The 23,728-nt window shown below is 49.0% G+C and overlaps 1 protein-coding gene across 1 annotated transcript in view; it reads left to right on the top strand.

Annotated features, from left to right (window-relative positions):
* LOC143774144 (phospholipid scramblase 2-like) overlaps positions 1-15,018 on the top strand; it is a 39,277-nt gene extending 24,259 nt beyond the window's left edge. The window contains exons 4-7 of the mRNA XM_077261476.1: positions 1,051-1,232; positions 1,489-1,650; positions 7,537-7,665; positions 14,713-15,018. Of these exons, the coding sequence (XP_077117591.1) occupies positions 1,051-1,232; positions 1,489-1,650; positions 7,537-7,665; positions 14,713-14,772 (533 nt within the window). The 3' untranslated portion in view covers positions 14,773-15,018. The remainder of the gene's footprint in view (positions 1-1,050; positions 1,233-1,488; positions 1,651-7,536; positions 7,666-14,712) is intronic.
* Positions 15,019-23,728: the final 8,710 nt, after the last annotated feature.

The raw sequence follows: 23,728 nt of genomic DNA, 5'->3' as shown, positions 1-23,728 counted from the left end.
TTGGTGTCCTCTGGTTTAATGGTCCAGTCATTGGTGTCCACTGGTTTAATGCTCCAGTCTCTGATGTTCACCGGTTTAATGCTCCAGTTTCTGATTTCTTCTGGTTTAATGCTTCAGTCATTGGTGTCTACTGGTTTAAAGCTCCAGTCATTGGTGTCCACTGGTTAAATTCTCCAGTATCTGATGTCTTCTGGTTTAATGCTACAGTCCCTGATGTGTACTGGTTTGTTGCTACAGTCTCTGATGTCTTCTGGTTTAATGCTTAAGCCATTGGTGTCCTCTGGTGTAATGCGCCAGTCCATGGTGTCCAATGGTTTAATGGCCAAGTCCCTGGTGTACACTGATTTAATACTCTAGGCCCTGGTGTCCACTAGTTTCATGCTCCAATCCCCGGTGTCCTGTGATTTGTTGGTTCAGTCCTGCAGTTGAGTATTATAGTCCCTGCTGTCCTGTAGTTTGTTAGTTTAGTTCTGCAGTTTAGTGTTATTTCCATATTCCTTAGTGTCCTGTAGTTTACTTCTGCAGTCTAGTGTTATATTCTCTGGTTTCATTTGGTTTGGCTGTTTAGTCCTGCAGTCAATTATAGTTGTGCTCAAAAGTTTACATACTCTGGCAACATTTTTTCTTTCTTGACCTTTTTTCAGAGAATATGCTGCTGACTGGCATTATCAATCCCTTGGATATCTTTTTGTATCCCTTTCCTATTTTATACAGCTCAACTACCTTTTCCTGTAGATCAGTTGACAATTCTTGTGCTTTCCCCATGACTCACAATCCAGAAATGTCAGTGGCTGGATGAAAGATGCAAGAGTCTGTCTGGATCCCAGAAACTCACTCAGCTTTTATGCACATACACTGATTACAAGCAGGTGGTATTTATACACATCATTAATCTCTAGAGGAAGGACCTCTCCTGATCTGTTGTCTTCTCTGCTATGGCCACATGTGTGTCTTCTACAGTGGGTGCTGGCCATGAATATGGTCCTACCTATCTCATGTGCTGTCCTCTGAGTTCTGGTACTGATCCATGCTTGTGTGTCTTCTCACTAGTCACGGCGTCACAGGGTTGGAACTTGACATTTGATGTATTGAACCATGTTGGTCAGCGAGTATTCCAGGCGTTTCAACATGTTGCGTGCAGCGCACCTCTCTATGACGTGAAGATTAAGGACAACAGTGGCAGTGATATCCTGCAGCTGCTGCAGACCTGCAGCTGCACCTGTACCCAAGAGGTGAGGAATATATAGACAGTGACCTGGGTGTCAGGGCACCTCACCCTCCCACACCACTAAAGTCATCCACATAACAGCCCACATGGACCAGCAATACACACAACACTCCTGTTTATTACATCAGAGGGCCGAGCATTTGCTATTATCTCCTGAAGAACCACCCCACGGGGCAACACGAGATATGGCACATATTATGTGGTGCCCTCTGATGGTCACAGTACCAATTACTCCTGACACCATGTTTATCCTCCTGCAGATGGAGGTACAATGTCCCCTGGGGCGGCCAGCTGGATTTGTTAAGCTGCATAACAACTTGATGGTGACCCACCTGTCCATCATGAATTCCTCCAAGGAGGTGACTCTGATCATCCTGGGACCAACTTTTCAGAACAGTATCTTTGGCAATGCCACTTTTGAGGTAAGTCACAAAGTACACAATGTGTGCCCAACTTCACAAGGGAGCTATGAGCCCACTCCTGCAGGATGATATCGACAGAAGGGAGCTGTGACCCGCCTCTGCAGGGTGATACAGATAGAAGAGAGCTATGAGCCGTCCTCTGCAGGGTGATACAGATAGAAGAGAGCTGTGAGCCGTCCCCTGCAGGGTGATACAGAGAGAAGAAAGCTATGAGCCACCCTCTGCAGGGTGATACAGAGGGAAGAGAGCTATGAGCCGTCCCCTGCAGGGTAATACAGATAGAAGAGAGCTATGAGCCGTCCCCTGCAGGGTGATACAGATAGAAGAGAGCTATGAGCCGTCCCCTGCAGTGTGATACAGATAGAAGAGAGCTATGAACCGTCCCCTGCAGGGTGATACAGATAGAAGAGAGCTATGAGCCGTCCCCTACAGGGTGATACAGATAGAAGAGAGCTATGAGCCATCCCCTGCAGGGTGATACAGATAGAAGAGAGCTATGAGCTGTCTCCTGCAGAATGATACAGATAGAAGAGAGCTATGAGCCGTCCCCTGCAGTGTGATACAGATAGAAGAGAGCTATGAACCGTCCCCTGCAGGGTGATACAGATAGAAGAGAGCTATGAGCCGTCCACTGCAGGGTGATACAGATGGAAGAGAGCTGTGAGCCGTCCCCTGCAGGGTGATACAGATAGAAGAGAGCTATGAGCTGTCCCCTGCAGGGTGATACAGATAGAAGAGAGCTATGAGCCGCCACCTGCAGGGTGATACAGATAGAAGAGAGCTATGAGCCGTCCCCTGCAGGATGATACAGATAGAAGAGAGCTATGACCCGTCCCCTGCAGGGTGATACAGATAGAAGAGAGCTATGAGCCGTCCCCTGCAGGGTGATACAGATAGAAGAGAGCTATGAACTGTCCCCTGCAGGGTGATACAGATAGAAGAGAGCTATGAGCCATCCCTTGCAGGGTGATACAGATAGAAGAGAGCTATGAGCCTTCCCCTGCAGGGTGATACAGATAGAAGAGAGCTATGAGCCATCCCCTGCAGGGTGATACAGATAGAAGAGAGCTATGAGCCGTCCCCTGCAGGGTGATACAGAGAGAAGAGAGCTATGAGCCACCCCCTGCAGGATGATACAGATAGAAGAGAGCTATGAGCCGTCCTCTGCAGGGTGATACAGATAGAAGAGAGCTATGAGCCGTCCCCTGCAGGGTAATACAGATAGAAGAGAGCTATGAGCCGTCCCCTGCAGGGTGATACAGATAGAAGAGAGCTATGAGCCGTCCCTTGCAGGGTGATACAGATAGAAGAGAGCTATGAGCCATCCCCTGCAGTGTGATACAGATAGAAGAGAGCTATGAGCCGTCCTTTGCAGGGTGATACAGATAGAAGAGAGCTATGATCCGTCACCTGCAGGGTGATACAGATAGAAGAGACCTATGTGCCGTCCCCTGCAGGATGATACAGATAGAATAGAGCTATGAGCCGTCCCCTGCAGGGTAATACAGATAGAAGAGAGCTATGAGCCGTCCCCTGCAGGGTGATACAGATAGAAGAGAGCTATGAGCCGTCCCCTGCAGGGTGATACAGATAGAAGAGAGCTATGAACTGTCCCCTGCAGGGTGATACAGATAGAAGAGAGCTATGAGCCGTCCCCTGCAGGGTGATACAGATAGAAGTGAGCTATGAGCCGTCCCTTGCAGGGTGATACAGATAGAAGAGAGCTATGAGCCGTCCCCTGCAGGGTGATACAGATAGAAGAGAGCTAAGAGCTGTCCCTTGCAGGGTGATACAGATAGAAGAGAGCTGTGAGCCGTCCTCTGCAGGGTAATACAGATAGAAGAGAGCTATGAGCCGTCCCCTGCAGGGTAATACAGATAGAAGAGAGCTATGAGCCGTCCCCTGCAGGGTGATACAGATAGAAGAGACCTATGAACTGTCCCCTGCAGGGTGATACAGATAGAAGAGAGCTATGAGCCGTCCCTTGCAGGGTGATACAGATAGAAGAGAGCTATGAGCCGTCCCCTGCAGGGTGATACAGATAGAAGAGAGCTATGAGCCGTCCCTTGCAGGGTGATACAGATAGAAGAGAGCTATGAGCCGTCCTCTGCAGGGTGATATAGATAGAAGAGAGCTATGAGCCATCCCCTGCAGGGTGATACAGATAGAAGAGAGCTATGAGCCATCCCTTGCAGTGTGATACAGATAGAAGAGAGCTATGAGCCGTCCCCTGCAGGGTGATACAGATAGAAGAGAGCTATGAGCCGTCCCCTGCAGGGTGATATAGATAGAAGAGAGCTATGAGCCGTCCCCTGCAGGGTGATACAGATAGAAGAGAGCTATGAGCTGTCCCCTGCAGGGTGATACAGGGAGAAGAGAGCTATGAGCCGTCTCCTGCAGGGTGATACAGATAGAAGGGAGCTATGAGCCGTCCCCTGCAGGGTAATACAGATAGAAGAGAGCTATGAGCCGTCCCTTGCAGTGTGATACAGATAGAAGAGAGCTATGAGCCGTCCCCTGCAGGGTGATATAGATAGAAGAGAGCTATGAGCCGTCCTCTGCAGGGTGATACAGATAGAAGAGAGCTATGAGCCGTCCTCTGCAGGATGATACAGATAGAAGGGAGCTATGCGCCGTCCCCTGCAGGGTGATACAGATAGAAGAGAGCTATGAGCCGTCCCCTGCAGGGTGTTACAGATAGAAGAGAGCTATGAGCCGTCCCCTGCAGGATGATACAGATAGAAGAGAGCTATGAGCCGTCCCCTGCAGGGTAATACAGATAGAAGAGAGCTATGAGCCGTCCCTTGCAGGGTGATACAGAGAGAAGAGAGCTATGCGCCGTCCCCTGCAGGGTAATACAGATAGAAGAGAGCTATGAGCCATCCCTTGCAGGGTGATACAGAGAGAAGAGAGTTATGAGCCATCCCCTGCAGGGTGATACAGATAGAAGAGAGCTATGAGCCGTCCCCTGCAGGGTGATACAGATAGACGAGAGCTATGAGCCGTCCCCTGCAGGGTGATATAGATAGAAGGGAGCTATGAGCCGTCCCCTGCAGGGTGATACAGATAGAAGAGAGCTATGAGCCGTCCCCTGCAGGATGATACAGATAGAAGAGAGCTATGAGCCGTCCCCTGCAGGGTGATACAGATAGAAGAGAGCTATGGGTCGCACCCTGCAGGGTGATACAGATAGAAGAGAGCTATGGGCTGTCCCCTGCAGGGTGATACAGATAGAAGAGAGCTATGAGCCGTCCCCTGCAGGATGATACAGATAGAAGAGAGCTATGAGCCGTCCCTTGCAGTGTGATACAGATAGAAGGGAGCTATGAGCCGTCCCCTGCAGGGTGATACAGATAGAAGAGAGCTATGAGCCGTCCCCTGCAGGGTGATACAGATAGAAGAGAGCTATGAGCCGTCCCCTGCAGGGTGATACAGATAGAAGAAAGCTATGAGCCGTCCCTTGCAGTGTGATACAGATAGAAGGGAGCTATGAGCCGTCCCCTGCAGGGTGATACAGATAGAAGAGAGTTATGAGCCATCCCCTGCAGGGTGTTACAGATAGAAGAGAGCTATGAGCCGTCCCTTGCAGGGTGATACAGAGAGAAGAGAGCTATGAGCCGTCCCCTGCAGGGTAATACAGATAGAAGAGAGCTATGAGCCGTCCCCTGCAGGATGATACAGATAGAAGAGAGCTATGAGCCGTCCCCTGCAGGGTGATACAGATAGAAGAGAGCTATGAGCCGTCCCCTGCAGTGTGATACAGATAGAAGAGAGCTATGAGCCGTCTCCTGCAGGGTGATACAGATAGAAGAAAGCTATGAGCCGTCCCCTGCAGAGTAATACAGATAGAAGAGAGCTATGAGCCGTCCCCTGCAGGATGATACAGATAGAAGAGAGCTATGAGCCGTCCCCTGCAGGGTGATACAGATAGAAGAGAGCTATGAGCCGTCCCCTGCAGGATAATACAGATAGAAGAGAGCTATGAGCCGTCCCCTGCAGGGTGATACAGATAGAAGAGAGCTATGAGCCGTCTCCTGCAGGGTGATACAGATAGAAGAAAGCTATGAGCCGTCCCCTGCAGAGTAATACAGATAGAAGAGAGCTATGAGCCGTCCCCTGCAGGGTGATACAGATAGAAGAGAGCTATGAGCTGTCCCCTGCAGGGTGATACAGATAGAAGAGAGCTATGAGCCGTCCCCTGCAGGATAATACAGATAGAAGAGAGCTATGAGCCGTCCCCTGCAGTGTGATACAGATGGAAGAGAGCTATGAGCTGTCCCCTGCAGGGTGATACAGATAGAAGAGAGCTATGAGCCGTCTCCTGCAGGGTGATACAGATAGAAGAAAGCTATGAGCCGTCCCCTGCAGAGTAATACAGATAGAAGAGAGCTATGAGCCGTCCCCTGCAGGATGATACAGATAGAAGAGAGCTATGAGCCGTCCCCTGCAGGATGATACAGATAGAAGAGAGCTATGAGCCGTCCCCTGCAGGGTGATACAGATAGAAGAGAGCTATGAGCCGTCTCCTGCAGGGTGATACAGATAGAAGAAAGCTATGAGCCGTCCCCTGCAGAGTAATACAGATAGAAGAGAGCTATGAGCCGTCCCCTGCAGGATGATACAGATAGAAGAGAGCTATGAGCCGCCCCCTGCAGGGTGATACAGATAGAAGAGAGCTATGAGCCGTCCCCTGCAGGGTGATACAGATAGAAGAGAGCTACGAGCCGTCTCCTGCAGGGTGATACAGATAGAAGAGAGCAATGAGCCGTCCCCTGCAGGGTGATACAGATAAAAGAGAGCTATGAGCCGTCCCCTGCAGGGTGATACAGATGGAGGAGAGCTATGAGCCGTCCCCTGCAGTGTGATACAGATAGAAGAGAGCTATGAGCCGTCCCCTGCAGGGTGATACAGATAGAAGAGAGCTATGAGCCGTCCCCTGCAGGGTGATACAGATAGAAGAGAGCTACGAGCCGTCTCCTGCAGGGTGATACAGATAGAAGAGAGCAATGAGCCGTCCCCTGCAGGGTGATACAGATAGAAGAGAGCTATGAGCCGTCCCCTGCAGGGTGATACAGATAGAAGAGAGCTATGAGCCGTCCCCTGCAGGGTGATACAGATAGAAGAGAGCTATGAGCCGTCTCCTGCAGGGTGATACAGATAGAAGAGAGCTATGAGCCATCCCCTGCAGGGTAATACAGATAGAAGAGAGCTATGACCCGTCCCCTGCAGGGTGATACAGATAGAAGAGAGCTATGAGCCGTCCCCTGCAGTGTGATACAGATAGAAGAGAGCTATGACCCGTCCCCTGCAGTGTGATACAGATAGAAGAGAGCTATGACCCGTCCCCTGCAGTGTGATACAGATAGAAGAGAGCTATGACCCGTCCCCTGCAGTGTGATACAGATAGAAGAGAGCTATGAGCCGTCCCCTGCAGGGTGATACAGATAGAAGAGAGCTATGAGCCGTCCCCTGCAGGGTGATACAGATAGAAGAAAGCTATGAGCCGTCCCCTGCAGGGTGATACAGATAGAAGAGAGCTATGAGCCGTCCCCTGCAGGGTGATACAGATAGAAGAAAGCTATGAGCCGTCCCCTGCAGGGTGATACAGATAGAAGAGAGCTATGAGCCGTCCCCTGCAGGGTGATACAGATAGAAGAGAGCTATGACCCGTCTCCTGCAGGGTGATACAGATAGAAGAGAGCTATGAACTGTCCCTTGCAGGGTGATACAGATAGAGGAGAGCTATGAGCCGTCCCCTGCAGGGTGATACAGATAGTAGAGAGTTATGATTCCACCCCTGCAGGGTGATAGACAGAAGGCATCTATGGCCCTACCCCTTTTAGGGTGACACATTTCAGAGGAACCATCTCTCTGTCTCTTTCCAAGGTGAAGTCTCAGGATGAGCAGCATGTAGTCGGAATGATCAAGATGGAGGGTGATCACTTTCTGGTTTCCTTCCCGCTGGACCTGGAGGTGACGCAGAAGGCGATATTGTTGGGCTCCTCCCTGTACCTGGTGAGTAGTTGCCTCTGGCAGTTGTCTCTGGGGCGAGTTGAGTGATTCCTCCTGGAGCAGATGACGATGAATGACTCAAAACTTCATTACTTGAATAAACTGTGTGCTATAAATATCACCCACAATGTGGCCTCTGTGACCTGTCTGCTGTGCCCACTGTGGCTGGCCTGGATGTGCCCACTGCGTCCTTTGTTACTGGCCCGGACATGTTCACTTTGCTCTCTGTGATTGTCCCAGCTGTTCCCGATGTAACCCTCTGTGACCGGCCGTGCCCACTGGGCCTTCTGTGACTGGTCATGCCCACTGGGCCTTCTGTGGCTGGTCATGCCCACTGCGCCCTCACATACTGCAGCATAACACCGGCCCTCGACGCCCCTTGTCTCTGCTCAGGTCTTTCCTGTATCTTGGCTGCCGCTTGTCTCCAACAAAACCTTTATTCTCCCAATGTCTGAGCACTGAGAAATCAGCTAAAAGCTGCAACAGGTTATGGATCCAGACTCAGCGAGTAAAAGCGCAGCATAGACGAGGACCGGATGGATGAATGGGACCTTCTAGATTGTCTCCACTCCTGTACACAGGAATCTCAGTGACATATGAAGGAGAGGAGGAAAGGGGACAATGACCAGCTATGGAAGAATAAAGGGGAATGTGACCATCCAGAGATGACGTTTGGGGGGGTGGTAGATCAGCTTAGGGTGGTAGGCAAAGGAACACTGTCTCTAAAGGTACCTTCACACGAAACGACTTTGTAACGATATCGCTAGCGATCCGTGACGTTGCAGCGTCCTGGATAGCGATATCGTTGTGTTTGACACGCAGCAGCGATCTGGATCCTGCTGTGACTTCGTTGGTCGGAGCTAGAAGGCCAGCACCTTATTTCATCGCTGGATCACCCGCTGACATCGCTGGATCGGTGTGTGTGACGTGGATTCAGCGATGTCTTCACTGGTAACCAGGGTAAACATCGGGTTACTAAGTGCAGGGCCGCGCTTAGTAACCCGATGTTTACCCTGGTTACCCGGGGACCTCGGCATCGTTGGTCGCTGGAGAGCTGTCTGTGTGACAGCTCTCCAGCGACCACACAGCGACGCTGCGGCGATCGGCATCGTTGTCTGTATCACTGCAGCGTCGCTTAATGTGACGGTACCTTTAGTCTCTCACTGGTTTATTAGGAGTGCGGCATAAGCCAGTGCAGAGTTAGCAAAAATAAACAAGGCCTTCCCAGCCTAAGGAAAAACAAAACATAACATACTGTACAGTTCCTGTGGTTGCGTGGATCCCACCCGTTCAGGAAAAATCAATATCCACAGGTTCAGCTTCCTTGTCAGGACACATAGCACTGCAGCTCCACTGTCCAGGCCTAGCGAACACTGAAAGCCTCTGAAGGCCGACTATTTAAACCCAAGACCACACCCTGAGGTGGAGATAAGGTGGACAACCTCCCACCAGCTGTATGGCTGTCCACAAAATCAGTGCCCTTAAAATGGCCGATTAACGAGGAAACTTCTAGGTTTCAAATCACTGAAGCTAATAGTCTCAGTGAAACATATCTTCCCTCCAGTACTTTGCCCATGACTCTGTCACATATCCTCCGTCTGCCAAAAGCCTGGGGTTATGGCGCCTTCACTCAATGAACAGGGCATCTGTATTACCATGTAGTTTCCCGGGCCTGTGCTCCACATAAAAACGAAAGTCGTGGAGCAGGAGAAACCACCTAGTCGCCCTGCATTCTTCCCCTTCTTTTCCCTCATCCATCTCAGGCGCACATGATCTGATACTAGCCTGGACTTTCATCCCAACAGGTAGTACCTCAGCATGTCAATTGGCATTTTGATAACCAAACACTCATTCTCAACAATGGCATAGTTATTTTCTCAGGAGGATGGTTTCCTGCTCAGGTATTGGACTGGATGTTTGGCCCCATCTATTTCCTGGAACAACATAATAATAATTTAATAATAATAATTTTATTTCTATAGCTCTGACATATTCCGTAGCACTTTACATTTTATAGGGGACTTGTACAGACAATAGACATTACAGAATAATTGTCACGGTTCACACAATGCTGCCCACAATATGTCACGAATCCCAGCAATATGTCAGGGATCCTGGGGAGGATATCATTATCATCCCCACCACTCACACCAATTTGTCATGAAGTGGGGTTGTTTGATTGCCCCTGGTTCCTTCTGAGGGGATTTATCTATATCCCACTTCCCAGTTCCACTTTGGAACTTGCAGCTCTCTGGCGCCCCCCCTTACCCTCAGGTCAGTCGGGGTACTGTACCTAGTCTCCAGAAAGGCTGCCTGCTATGTACTGGCTATTGGGCACGCTACAGCAAGGGCGATATAACTACTCCCACACAGGCAGGAACAATAATTATCAATGTCGCTGGAAAGACGCCCAATGGCACAGGACAAAGTATGCTGCCACCAGCTCCGATTAATGGGTCCGGAGCCAACCCAAATCAGTAGCGTAATTCACTTCAGAGGTCGCGACAGTTCATTTAGAGCAGGGAGAGACAACGCTAGTAATTTTATATTTTACTCCAAAAAAGGTAGGCAGTGTTTACAAAGTATAAAAAGATACTGTAAAGAAGACAAATCATGTGTTCATGATAATTACAAATAAAGAGGGATTAACATAAGAAAAAAAACTTACAGTTCCTTATATCATTTCAGCTCATGGCAGACCATGTGGCTTGGGGGATGGGCGGACATCAGAATGCATTACAGAGTGTCTCTCAGCTAGCTTCCTGGTCAAAGGCTAGTGAAAATTGAGCTCTCAGGGTCTTATACCATTAGGTCTTGACATCACTGAGTGACTGATTAGTGACATGCACTGCTCGTTCTGCTATTTACGTTTTTGAGTCCCCAAAGACATTCCTTGGGTTGGTAAGGGGAGGGGGAATGGGTGGCTTTATGGGATTGGTCTTCTGCAGTTAGAAGCCATAAGCTGCTCACACATTGGTATCAAGCTACACAGATTATCTGCCATAGGGCTTTGTTTGTTGTATGAGCAAATACAGAGGGGGAGAAAGGGGGGTTAAAACTGCAGTGTGTGTCTGGAAGCCATGTGACCTACTGAAACTAAACTCATAATATGGCATTTTTACATTATCGTGACAATAATAATAAACACATAGATAAAAACAGATACCAAGAGGAATGAGGGCCCTGCTCGCAATCTTACAATCAATGAGGAAAAGGGGAGATATGAAAGGTAGATGGTAACAACACAGCTCCCAAATCAACCTCGGATGCGCCATCTAGACCACAAACTCCTTAGTGAAGTCAGGTGTGACCAAGACCAGCTGTTTGCACAGGGCGAGCTTCAACTCCTGGAATGTCATCTCCACTTTAGAGGACCATTTGGTCATCAACATCTTTGTGCCCTTAAGAAATTAGTCAGGGGGCGGCTATCATGAGGAAATTCAGGATAAATCACTGATAGTATGCCACAATTCCCAGAAAGGCCAAACTTGTTTCTTGGAGACCGGTTGTGGCCACATTTGGATTGCCTCCACCTTATCTATTTGCGGCTTTATTTTGCCTCTCCCAATGCTGTAGCCTAAAGGTACCGTTACACTTAACGACTTACCAACGATCACGACCAGCGATACGACCTGGCCGTGATCGTTGGTAAGTCGTTGTGTGGTCGCTGGGGAGCTGTCACACAGACAGCTCTCTCCAGCGACCAACGATCAGGGGAACGACTTCGGCATCGTTGAAACTGTCTTCAACTATGCCGAAGTCCCCCTGCAGCACCCGGGTAACCAGGGTAAACATCGGGTTACTAAGTGCAGGGCCGCGCTTAGTAACCCGATATTTACCCTGGTTACCATTGTAAAAGTAAAAAAAAAAAAAAACAGTACATACTCACATTCCGATGTCTGTCACGTCCCCCGCCGTCAGCTTCCCACACTGACTGTGTCAGCGCCGGCCGTAAAGCAGAGCACAGCGGTGACGTCACCACTGTGCTCTGCTTTACGACCGGCGCTGACAGTGCAGGGAATTTGACGCCGGGGGACGTGACAGACATCGGAATGTGAGTTTGTACTGTTTTTTTTTTTTTTTACTTTTACAATGGTAACCAGGGTAAATATCGGGTTACTAAGCGCGATAATAACCTGATATTTACCCTGGTTACAAGTGAACCAGGGTAAATATCGGGTTACTAAGCGCGATAGTAACCCGATATTTACCCTGGTTACAAGTGAACACATCGCTGGATCGGCATCACACACGCCGATCCAGCGATGACAGCAGGTGATCAGCGACGAAATAAAGGTCCTGATCATTCCCTACGACCAACGATCTCCCAGCAGGCACCTGATCGTTGGTCGCTGTTACACTATAACGAGATCGTTAGCGGGATCGTTGCTATGTCACCAAAAGCGTGACGTTGCAACGATATCGTTAACGATATCGTTATGTGCGAAGGTACCTTAAGTATTTTGCCTCTTCTTTCCCCATGGTGCACTTATTTGGGTTTATGATAAACCCTGCCTTCCTCAGTGTATCCAGTAATGCCTGGACCTTCTGCAGGTGACGGTGACTTCCTCAGTTTGGCTGAAGATCACAATGTCATCCAGATAAGCTGCGGTGTACTTTGTGTGAGAGGCTAGAATCCGGTCTATGGCCCACTGGAAGAGAGTTGGGGCTCACTGCAGACTGAACGGCATCCTGGAATACTGGAAGCATCCATCAGGTGTAGAGAAGGCCGTCTTCTCCTTGGCACTTGAGGACAGGATAATTTTCCAGTATCATTCATTAGGTCCAGGGTGGTGATATATCTGGTTGACCCTAGCTTCTCAATGAGCTCATAAACCCAGGGCATCGGATATGTGTCAAACTTGGACAGCTCATTTAGCTTCCTGTAGTTGTTACAGAAATGCGACTCTCCGTCCGGCTTCGACACAAGAAGAATGGGGCTGGACCAGCCGTGCTTTGACTCCTCGATGACTCCCAGACTCAACATTCTCCTCACCGCCTTGGAGATCACCTTGTAGTGGGCTTTGGGAATCCAATACGGCTGTCACAATTCGATTTTGGAGTTGTGACAGCTCTGGTTCTGCTTTAATTTAAACGTTTTTACTTTTGGGCCAGCAAGGGTTAATGTCAGTTTCCTTGCTGGCAGCTCCTTTGTTGCTGGTCAGCTGATGTGGGTGGTGACCACTCTCACCATCCTTTAAATACTCGCATGACTCATCAGCTGACTGCTAGTAATAGAGTTTGCTCTGAAGACCAGCCTTGGAGTTTGGAGGTCTCTGGTGCCAGTGGTGTATCAGCTGCTGCAGTGGAGTTCGAGTTCCTGGTCCTGTATCCTCTGCTGTGTGGAGCTTTGCACAGAGGCTGGATCTAAGTTTCATTGTTCCTTTCCTTATCTGTCTTGTGTTTGTCACTTTCCCTGTGATGATACCATCTGCAGTGGTGAGGCTTGCATCCTTGCCGGCCAGTGCACTAGCCAGGGTATAGTGAGGTGACAGCTAGGGATTAGACACGTGATGGCGGCGGGTGGAAGGACTCAGATAGGGTGTTAGAGGAGCTTAGGGACAGGCACAGGCTGTTGATAGGAGATGCCCCATTCCTCACTCCCTACTGTTAGGGTCTTCCTCTTTCTTTTTACATCCCGTTGTTTGTATCTGTTGTGCTGCCCGCCAGGCTTTCCCTTCCTGAGTGTGACAACGGCTTTTGGTTAATCCGCATGTGCGGTTCTGTGAAAATCTCTTGCTCAACAACGTGGATACATTCTGGCAGCTCGGAATACAAATCTTGGTTCCAGTGAAGCAGTTCTCGGCACTGTTATTTCTCGTCCGGTGACAGGGCATCTGCCACTGTGAAATCTTTGACCCTGGCTTCAGGATTGACCCCAAGCATGTAGCTTCCACCTTTTCTGTTTCTTGCCACAGTTTCAGCAGGTTGATGTGGTACACTTTGTACTGCTTTCTTCTCTCTGGCTGGTGGACCTTGTAGTTTACGACATTTAATTTTTCCACCACCTCGTAAGGTCCCTGCCACTTGGCCAGAAATTTTCTTTCAACACTGGGTGCCAACACCAATACCCAGTCTTCAGGGCTAAACTGTCTCAGCCTCGCTGCCCAATTGTAGACCCTTGCATGGGCCTCTTATGTTTGAAGGAGGCTCCCCGTCATAATCAACATCACGTTTGCGATCCAGTCCTGCATCTGGGCCACATGCTCCAGTGGGGTGTAACCTCTGCTTCCCGCGTCTCCTTTGCAATGTTCAGAAATCCCAAGGGTGCCGTCTGAATAGCAGCTCAAACGGTGAGAACCCTGTAGAGGACAGAAGAACTTCCCTGATAAAGAACAACAGGTAAAGCAGTAGACAATCCCAGTTTCTGCCATCTTTCTTCACAACCTTCTTAAGGATGGATTTCAAGGTCTTGTTGAACCCCTCCACCAGGCTGTCCATCTGTGTATGGTAAACCGACGTGTTGGGTTGTGTAATATGGAGAGTCTTACACAACTCCCTCATCACTTTGGACATAAAAGGAGTTCCTTGGTTCATCAGTATTTCCTTTGGCAGTCCCGTTAGGGAGAAAATATGGACTAGCTCTCAGGCTATATTCCTAGCGGAGGAGTTTCTCAGTAGTACCACCTCCGGGTGCTGTGTTGCATAGTCCATCACCACTAGGATGTATTGGTTCCCCGTGGCGGACTTAACTAGGGGCCATACAAATGGGTGGCAAGGTACATGGAAATATTTGGCCACCGAGTGCCTGTACTTAGTTGGAACAATCATTCCTGTGCTGACAGATTCCCTCAAAAATACATGAAATGCCTACAAATTATGACTTAAGAGTTGTGAGGAAGACCCCCACCTGTACACAAAAAGACACAGACTGAATCCCACCTGTACACTGAGAGGCTGACAGACTGACCACCGCCTGCACAAAAAGACTGACCCCACCTGTACACAGAGAGTCTGGTAGACTGACCCCCTGTACACAGAGACTGACAGACTGACTCTGCCTGTACACAGAGACTGACTTATATTAATTACATTTTTCCTTGTTTTCAGGATCATTTAATTAGAACGTCACGGAGTAATCTGCAGAGACGAGCACAGAGCAATTCCTAATGTCGCCTGCAGCCACATGTATCTGGTGGCGGCTTCTCCACTGAGCATCACACCCCACCACCCCTGGCCATGTACCATGGGCGCTCAAGAGGTTGTGTCCAGAAATCGCTGGCATTTGAAAACTGTTCAAAACGACTAATGCTTGATGAGAAGTGTCTGACAACCTATGTTCCTGGCAGTTATAATGAGCTCTATTACATGTGCACTGTATCCTGCATCTGAATAAATGCGGTATCTGCTGTCTGACATGGCGCCTGAATGTGAGTTTATGGTGTGCACTACAAGTACCAGATTCTATATGGCTGCTGCCTCGGCCTCCTGCAGGTTAGTTACATCTCGTCCCATTGTTCCTCCTGTGTGGGAGACTCACATGGGGGGAGGTGAGTGATCATGGGGGACGGGGTCGTGATTTACACTGATTGTGAGGTTACTGCTGGTGGTCTAGAGCCGGGAACAGGCTAATGTCCGCATCCCTGGTGGTCTGTAGCAGGGAAGGGGTTAATATCCGCATCCCTGGTGGTCCATAGTGGAGAAGAGGTTAATGTCAGTGTCAATGGTGGTCCATAGTGGACTAGAGCTTAATTTCAGTGTGAGGAGCTGGCCTTGTTCTAAAGACTATTGGACCAATGCACACAGAGAGCAGTCCGCAGCTCTAAGGAATACAGACTTTTTACAGACAGGGGGACTCACATGCAATCCCAGGTGATGGGTACGACCAGAGAAAAATACTTCCACCAATGCACAGTTAGCTTTGGGGAGGATGGTGTGAACACTTCAAGAGGCTGATGCCAGGAAGGGAGAACAATAAGCCATATGTTTAGTGGGGGAGTTGGTGGAGTGACGCCGAGGGGTGAGGATCTACTGCTGAGGTCCTGGTGCCCATGTATGGATGGTCTATGGAGATTGGAGATCAGTTTCCAGCTGGAGCTTAATGCGCTGAAGTAGCGATATCTATCGTCTGGATGTGAGGAACTATCTTAAGGTCTGTTGTTGCCAGCTGGAGCAAAAGGCGTGCTACGGTAATGGTATGGAGCATAGACTGTAATGACAGATTATAGTGGTGGAAGATAGAAAACCTGTGGGCCAACCAAAAGTTGGAAGACAGTGAGTATCGCCTGGTACGGGGGCAGTGGGACTACTGATCCCGGGTTGGGAACATGTGGACTGAGGACATTGTCTTTTGGCCATCTATCTGGAATTGATGAAAGCCCATGGGTGTAAGGAATAAAGAATAGTTGCATTGTTAACCTGCTTATGTGGTTATTACAACCCACAACCTCAGATCTTCGCAAGTGGTGGCAGCGGTGGGATCACCTATCTCTGGACAGCATACACGCGAAAGATATTGAGCAGTGACTTGGCAGAAAAGATGGCAGGCTCCATCTACAAAAGGTAAAACAAGGAGGAGCAGAACGCCTTTGCTCTGAGAGAGAGCTAGAGTGGTTGCCAGAGGACAACCGGGTAACCCTAATACAACGCTTGGCCGACTGGGACCGTGAACACCCACAGGAGGAGGTCAGTTCAGACGTGGAGGAGGGCTGCTCCGTGGAGAGTCCCCAGCCCAGGGCTGTAATCCAGATGGCGGAGGATCAACTGGCTGAGTTTTTAGACATATGTTGGCTGCGCTAGTAACACAGGCCACGGAGATAGATGGGGCAGCTGTTATGGGGAACCTAGAAGGCTAAGGCAAATTTCCCGGGCCCCTGCAATATCCCTTAGACTAGGGAAAAACCCTGTCTGTCCCTCTCCCAGAATTTACACTAATGGTGTGCTTGTCTGGGCCACCAGGCCTGGCCCTGACTCCCGTTTCAGCCCTATGCTGGAACCACCACCCGCCACCCAATGAAAAGACCTAACACCAAACTCCAGAGACAATACAGACAGGGAAAACTTAAAACGCACCACACCGCAGACGCACAGGAAAACACTATAATGTGTGCAGGGCAAAATCAAAATACAAATATAAGAAGGAGAAATATAAACAAAGGATAATACACCACCAGATAATATTTATTCTCCTAGACCACCACTCCAGACCGGATTCACTAGGCACGAGGCACAAGCTATATTCGGCGACGCCCAAAGTCCAGCACCACTATTTAAAGGCCGTGGGTGTGACCCAGCCTCCAACTCGAGTACCAGCTAGATTAACCCCGGACAACCTAAAACAAGTCTAGCCGACGCTACTGAGCATATAGTGGCCATAAATGGGATTACCGCTGTCTGTCGGACGCCCTGGTGTGAATATCGTCCGACATGACAGTACCCCGCCTTCTACGAGGGACCCCAGGACCCTCACGATTTCCAGGACCCGGCTTGTCCGGATGGCGGCGGTGAAACATGCTGACCAGCCGGTCCGCATGAATGTCCAAGGCTGGTACCCAAGACCTCTCCTCCGGCCCATAACCACGCCAGTGTACCAGGTACTGTAATGTGCGGCGCACTACTCGAGAGTCAACCACCTTGGAGACTTCAAACTCCAAATTGCCATCCACAAAGACTGGAGGAGGCCTCAGCGCCACATCCATGGAACCCACCACCTTTTTTAATAAAGATCTGTGGAACACATTGTGTATCTTATTTACCGTAGGAAGCTCCAATCGGTAGGCTACTGGGTTAATGATGGCAGCGACCCTAAACGGACCAATAAATCTTGGACCCAATTTCAGGGAATTTTGAGTCTTATGTTTTTAGTGGACAACCACACCCAGTCACCCACACTCAAGTCCGGACCTGGCACACGTCTACTGTCAGCCACTCATTTGCACCTTGCACCCACACTCAACAAGCGCTGTTTCACTCTCCTCCAGACGGATGACAGTTGTGCTCCTAATTGGTCCTCCTCCGGGACTCCGGCAGAGCCCCCCTGACGTAGAGTACAAAATTGAGGATGGAGCCCGTAAACACAAAAGAACGGGGACTCCCCAGACGATTCCTGGCGGTGATTATTTATAGCAAACTCAGCCAACGGAAGGAACGTCGACCATTCCTCCTGGTTGTCAGAAACAAAGCAGCGTAAGTACTGCTCCAAATTCTGGTTCATACGCTCGGTCTGACCATTAGACTGAGGATGAAATGCCGATGAATGCAACAACTTAATATCTAGCCGTGAGCAAAAAGCTTTCCAAAATTTAGCCACAAACTGAGTACCCCTATCAGACACGATGTCAGACGGGACCCCGTGAAGTCTGACCACCTCCTGCACAAATACCTGAGCCAGAGTCTTCGCGTTAGGCAACGAAGGCAAGGATACAAAATGTGACATCTTTGAGAACCGATCGACAACCACCAGAATGACTGTGTTCCCAGCTGAGGAAGGCAAGTCTGTGATAAAATCCATGGAGATCTCCGTCCATGGCCTACTGGGTACCCCGAGAGGATGTAAGCCAGCAGGACGAGAGCGGGATGTCTTAGCCCTGGCTCACGTGGTGCATGCTGACACGTACGAGACAACGTCCTGTCAAATTTTGGGCCACCAAAATCGACGCGACACCAACTCCAAGGTACCCCTGACCCCTGGGTGACCAGCCAGGACAGCATCATGATGCTCACCCAACACCTTTAGGCGAAGATGGAGCGGTACAAACGATTTGTTAATGGGAAGCTCTGGTGGTACCTCCTCCTGTGCCTCAGCAATCTCAGCCTCAACCTCAGTCGTGAGAGCCGAGACCACTACACCCTTTTGGAGAATGGGTACCGGATCTTCCTGAGGTTCACCCCCCCGGAAAACACCTAGACAAAGAGTCCGCCTTAGTGTTCTTAGACCCAGGTCGGTAAGTAACAAAAAAGTTGAATCGCGTGAAAAACAATGCCCAGCGAGCCTGCCTGGGGGACAGACGCTTGGCTGACTCCAAATAAAGCAGATTCTTATGGTCGGTGATAACCGTTACCTGATGTACCGACCCTTCCAAAAAGTGTCGCCATTCCTCAAAAGCCAACTTGATAGCCAACAAGCCAATATCGTAATTACGTTCAGCGGGCGACAGCTTCTTGGAGAAGAAGGCGCACTGACGCAACTCGCCCAAGGATGAGCCTTGTGACAGCACCGCCCCCACTCCAACCTCAGACGCATCAACTTCCACAGTAAATGGTTTTGAAACGTCTGGTTGCACCAGAATGGGGGCCGAAGCAAAACTGTTCTTCGGGAACTCGAATGCGCGCACAGCAGCGTCAGACCAGGCGGAGAAATTGGTACCCTTTTTAGTCATGTCAGTTAGCGGTTTAGCAATGGTAGAAAAATTCTTGATAAACTTTCTATAATAGATAGAAAATCCAAGGAACCGCTGAAGTGCTTTTAGGTTATCAGGCCGTTCCCAACGCAGCACCGCTTGCACCTTAGCGGCGTCCATTTTAAACCCTGAAGCGGACACAATATAACCCAAGAAAGGCAACTCCTGAACCATAAATACACATTTCTCAAGTTTAGCATAGAGCTTATTCTCCCTGAGTAGCTGTAACACCTGCCTAGCATGCTCTAAATGAGAATCACAGTTGCATGAATAAATGAGAATGTCATCTAGGTACACAATAACGAATTTCCCCAGGACATGAGAGAATACATCATTTATGAAATGCTGAAATACAGCAGGCGCGTTTGTCAAACCAAATGGCATCACCAGATTTTCAAAATGACCCTCAGGAGTATTAAAAGCCGTCTTCCACTCATCACCTTGACGGACTCTTATGAGGTTCTACGCCCCCCTGAGGTCAAGCTTGGAAAACCACTTAGCACCTGCCACCTGGTTCAACAAATCTGGTATCAGTGGCATAGGGTATGGATCACGAACCGTAATCTGGTTCAACTCCCTAAAATCCAGACACAGGCGTAGTCCGCCATCTTTCTTTTTAATGAAGAAGAACCCCGCTGCCACCGGCAAGGACGAAGGCCTGATGAGCCCTTTGCTCAAGCTTTCAGCAATGTAATCTTTTAAAGCTTGCCTTTCAGTACCAGAAATGTTAAACATCCTAGCTTTCGGCAATTTGGCCCCTGGTTTCAACCTAATAGTACAGTCATAGGGTCGATGTGGTGGCAATTCTGAGCAACCTTTCTCAGAGAACACATCCGTGAAATCCAGCAGTGACTCCAGAATCCCGGGAGTAACAGCGGACACACAAGTGGCCAGGCAATTCTCCTGGCAGAATCCGCTCCACTGAATTATGTCTTGGGTTTTCCAATCAATGTCCGGGTTGTGCATAGACAGCCATGGAAAACCCAGAACCATTTGTGCAGGAAGATTACTGAGCACCCTACATGTAACTTGCTCAGAATGTAGGACCCCAATGTGGAGTTTCACCTCAGCCACAAATTCAGTAATCTCCCCCTGAGAGAGAGGAGCAGCATTGATCGTGACCACCCGGATAGGATGAGACAGTTTTTCGATCCTGAAACCGGCCGTGCGCGCAAACTCCTCATCAATGAGATTAATGGCGGAACCACTATCCACAAAAAGAGTGATTGGCAGCTCTCTGTCAGCGAGCATTACTTTGGCAGGAAGTATACACTTAGAGACCACCATGGAGGATATGCATAAGCTCAGATTGGTCTCCTCCACACCCTCTGAGCTTAGTAGTTTTCCGCAGTTTCATTTTTCTTAGATAGCTGAGGACAAACGTTAACATAATGACCAACTTTACCACAGCAAAAACAGGCTCCCTGCTTCCTGAGCAAAGGCGCTTGACATTTATGTGACACCCCTGCGATTTGCAGAGGCTCTGTGGGCTTGCCTGCAGCAACCTCACGTGCACCTACGACCTCCCCCAAAAGCGGCGTCTCTTGCGCCCCCTGACGCAAACGGCGATCAATGCGGACAACAAGACTCATAGCAGACTCTAGAGAAGCAGGAGTCTCATACATCAGGAGGGCTTGTTTAACCCTTCCTGAGACCCCATGAACGAACTGACTCCACAACGCGGGGTCATTCCATTGTGTGTCCACCGCCCAGCAGCAAAATTCAGAACAGTAATCCTCCCCCATTCGCTCTCCCTGGCGGAGAGCGCGTATTTTAGATTCTGCTAGAGCCATTCTGTCAGGATCATCATAAATGAGCCCAAGAGCAGAAAAAAAAATCTCCACTGAGTTAAATGCAGATGAATCAGATGGTAAAGAATATGCCCATGCTTGGGGGTCCCTATTCAATAATGACAACACCAGGCCCACACGCTGAGCCTCATTACCTGAGGAAATCGGGCGCATACGAAAATATAACTTGCAAGCTTCACGAAAAATAAAAAATTTACTGCGTTCCCCAGCAAACTTTTCAGGTAAAGGGATCTTTGGCTCTGCAACTCTACCTGCAGTTTCAGTTTGCACATTAGATACTACTAGGCCCTGTTGCTGAACCGCCCCCTTCAACTCAGTGACCTGTAAGGACAGCGCCTCCAACTGGCGGGTTATGGAAGTCATGGGGTCCATTGAAAAACAAAATTTAGGCCGATTATAATGTTATGGGGTGCCTAGAAGGCTAAGGCAAATTTCCCGGGCCCCTGCAATATCCCTCGCACTAGGGAAAAACCCTGTCTGTCCCTCTCCCAGAATTTACACTGATGGTATGCATGTCTGGGCCACCAGGCCTGACCCCGACTCCTGTTTCAGCCCTATGCTGGAACCACCACCCGCCACCCAATGAAAAGACCTAACACCAAACTCCAGAGACGATACAGACAGGGAAAACTTAAAACGCACCACACCGCAGACGCACAGGAAAACACTATAATGTGCACAGGGCAAAACAAATACAAATATAGGAAGGAGAAATATGACAAAGGATAATACACCACCAGATACGATATTCCTTACAACAAGACCACCACTCCAGACCGGAATCACTAGGCACGAGGCACAAGCTATAATCGGTGACACCCAAAGTCCAGCACCACTATTTAAAGGCCGTGGGCGAGACCCAGCCTCCAACCCGAGTACCAGCTAGATTAACCCTGGGCAACCTGGATAAAGATCTAGCCGCTGAGCGTATAGTGGCCATAAATGGAATTACCGCTGTCTGTCGGACGCCCTGGTGTGAATATCGTCCGACATGACAGCAGCAGTGTTATGCAAATATCTGGGTGTACATGTAACAGTACCCTCACCCACCCTAGTACAGAGGACAGTGGACAACAGGAGACATGATCCCACACCGTTAACCCCTTCATGACCTTGGGATTTTCCGTTTTTCTGTGTTCGTTTTTCACTCCCCTCCTTCCCAGAGCCATAACTTTTTTATTTTTCCATCAATTTGGCCATGTGAGGGCTTATTTTTTGCGGGACGAGTTGTACTTTTGAACAACATCATTGGTTTTACCATGTTGTGTACTAGAAAATGGGGAAAAAATTCCAAGTGCGGTGAAATTGCAAAAAAAGTGCAGTCCCACACTTGTTTTTTGTCTGGCTTTTTTGCTAGGTTCACTAAATGCTAAAACTATCCTGCCATTATGATTCTCCAGGTCACTACGAGTTCATAGACACCTAACATGACTAGGTTATTTTTTATCTAAGTGGTGAAGAAAAATTCCAAACTTTGCTAAGAAAAAAATAAAAAAATTGCGCCATTTTCCGATACTCGTAGCGTCTCCATTTTTCATGATCTGGGGTCTGGTGAGGGCTTATTTTTTGCGTGCTGAGCTGGCGTTTTTAATGATACCGTTTTGGTGCAGATACGTTCTTTTGATCACCCGTTATTGCATTTTAATGCAATGTCTCAGTGACCAAAAAAACGTAATTCTGGCGTTTCTAATTTTTTTCTCATTACGCCATTTAGCGATCAGGTTAATGCTTTTTTTTATTGATAGATTGGGCGATTCTGAACGCGACGATACCAAATATGTGTATGTTTGATTTTTTTTTATTGATTTATTTTGATTGGGGCGAAAGGGGGGTGATTTAAACTTTTATATCTGTTTTTTCACATTTTTTTTACTTTTTTTTTTTTACTTTTGCCATGCTTCAATAGCCTCCATGGGAAACTAGAAGCAGGCACAGCCCGATCGGCTCTGCTACATAACAGCGATCATCAGATCGCTGCTATGCAGCAGAAAATCAGGTGTGCTGTGAGCGCCGACCACAGGGGGGCGCTCACAGCTACCGGCGATCAGTAGCCATAGAGGTCTTAATGACCTCTATGGTTACAATGGAGAAGCATCGCTGACCTCTGATCATATGACGGGGGTCGGCGATGCGCTCATTTCCGGCCGCCCGGCTGGAAGCGCCAGTTAAATGTCCCTGTCTGTGTTTGACAGCGGCATTTAACTAGTTAATAGGCGCGGGCAGATCGCGATTCTGCCCGCGCCTATTACGGGCACATGTCAGCTGTTCAAAACAGCTGACATGTCCCGGCTTTGATACGGGCTCACCGCCGGAGCCTGACCTCGGACGTACTATCCCATCCGAGGTCAGAAAGGGGTTAAGGTATCGGGATATACCACAGCTCAATGAGGACACCTCGGATATTGATGAACATCTCTGGATATTTGAGAGCCTCTGCCTGCTGCATGAGGTGTCAGTCAGTGAATGGCCAATATGTTTTACCTGAATGGAAAAGCCAGAGAAGCTTCACTAACTTCTGGGGATCAGAGATGTTACTCTACCGTCCGCAGCGCATTACTAGAGAGGTATGCCGTCACTCCTGAAACCTACCACACGACGTTTCGAGAGACTGACAAGCTTGGTGCACACACTCAACAGGAGTTTGCTGACACACTATGTACAGCATGCACCCGGTGGATAGAAGGACTGGGAGCTCGGGAAGCAGAACATGTCTTGGATGTAGTCATGTTGGAACAATTTATATCCAAGCTCCCAGGTGACTTAAAAGAATGGGTGGTGGATAGAAAACCACTCAGCCTGGACGAGGCTGCAAGATTGGCTGATGATTGGTCTGCCCAACGACCAGGGTGCATGAAAGTACAGCCCCAGCGAGTCAGGAACAGGAGCTTATAGGAAGGCCAGACTCATGGACGGGAA

This window comes from Ranitomeya variabilis, chromosome 5 (assembly GCF_051348905.1).
Source record: "Ranitomeya variabilis isolate aRanVar5 chromosome 5, aRanVar5.hap1, whole genome shotgun sequence".
In the NCBI taxonomy this organism is placed as follows: Eukaryota; Metazoa; Chordata; class Amphibia; order Anura; family Dendrobatidae; genus Ranitomeya; species Ranitomeya variabilis.
Note: the sequence above shows the minus strand (reverse complement) of the source record. Positions and strands in the feature narration are given on the sequence as shown.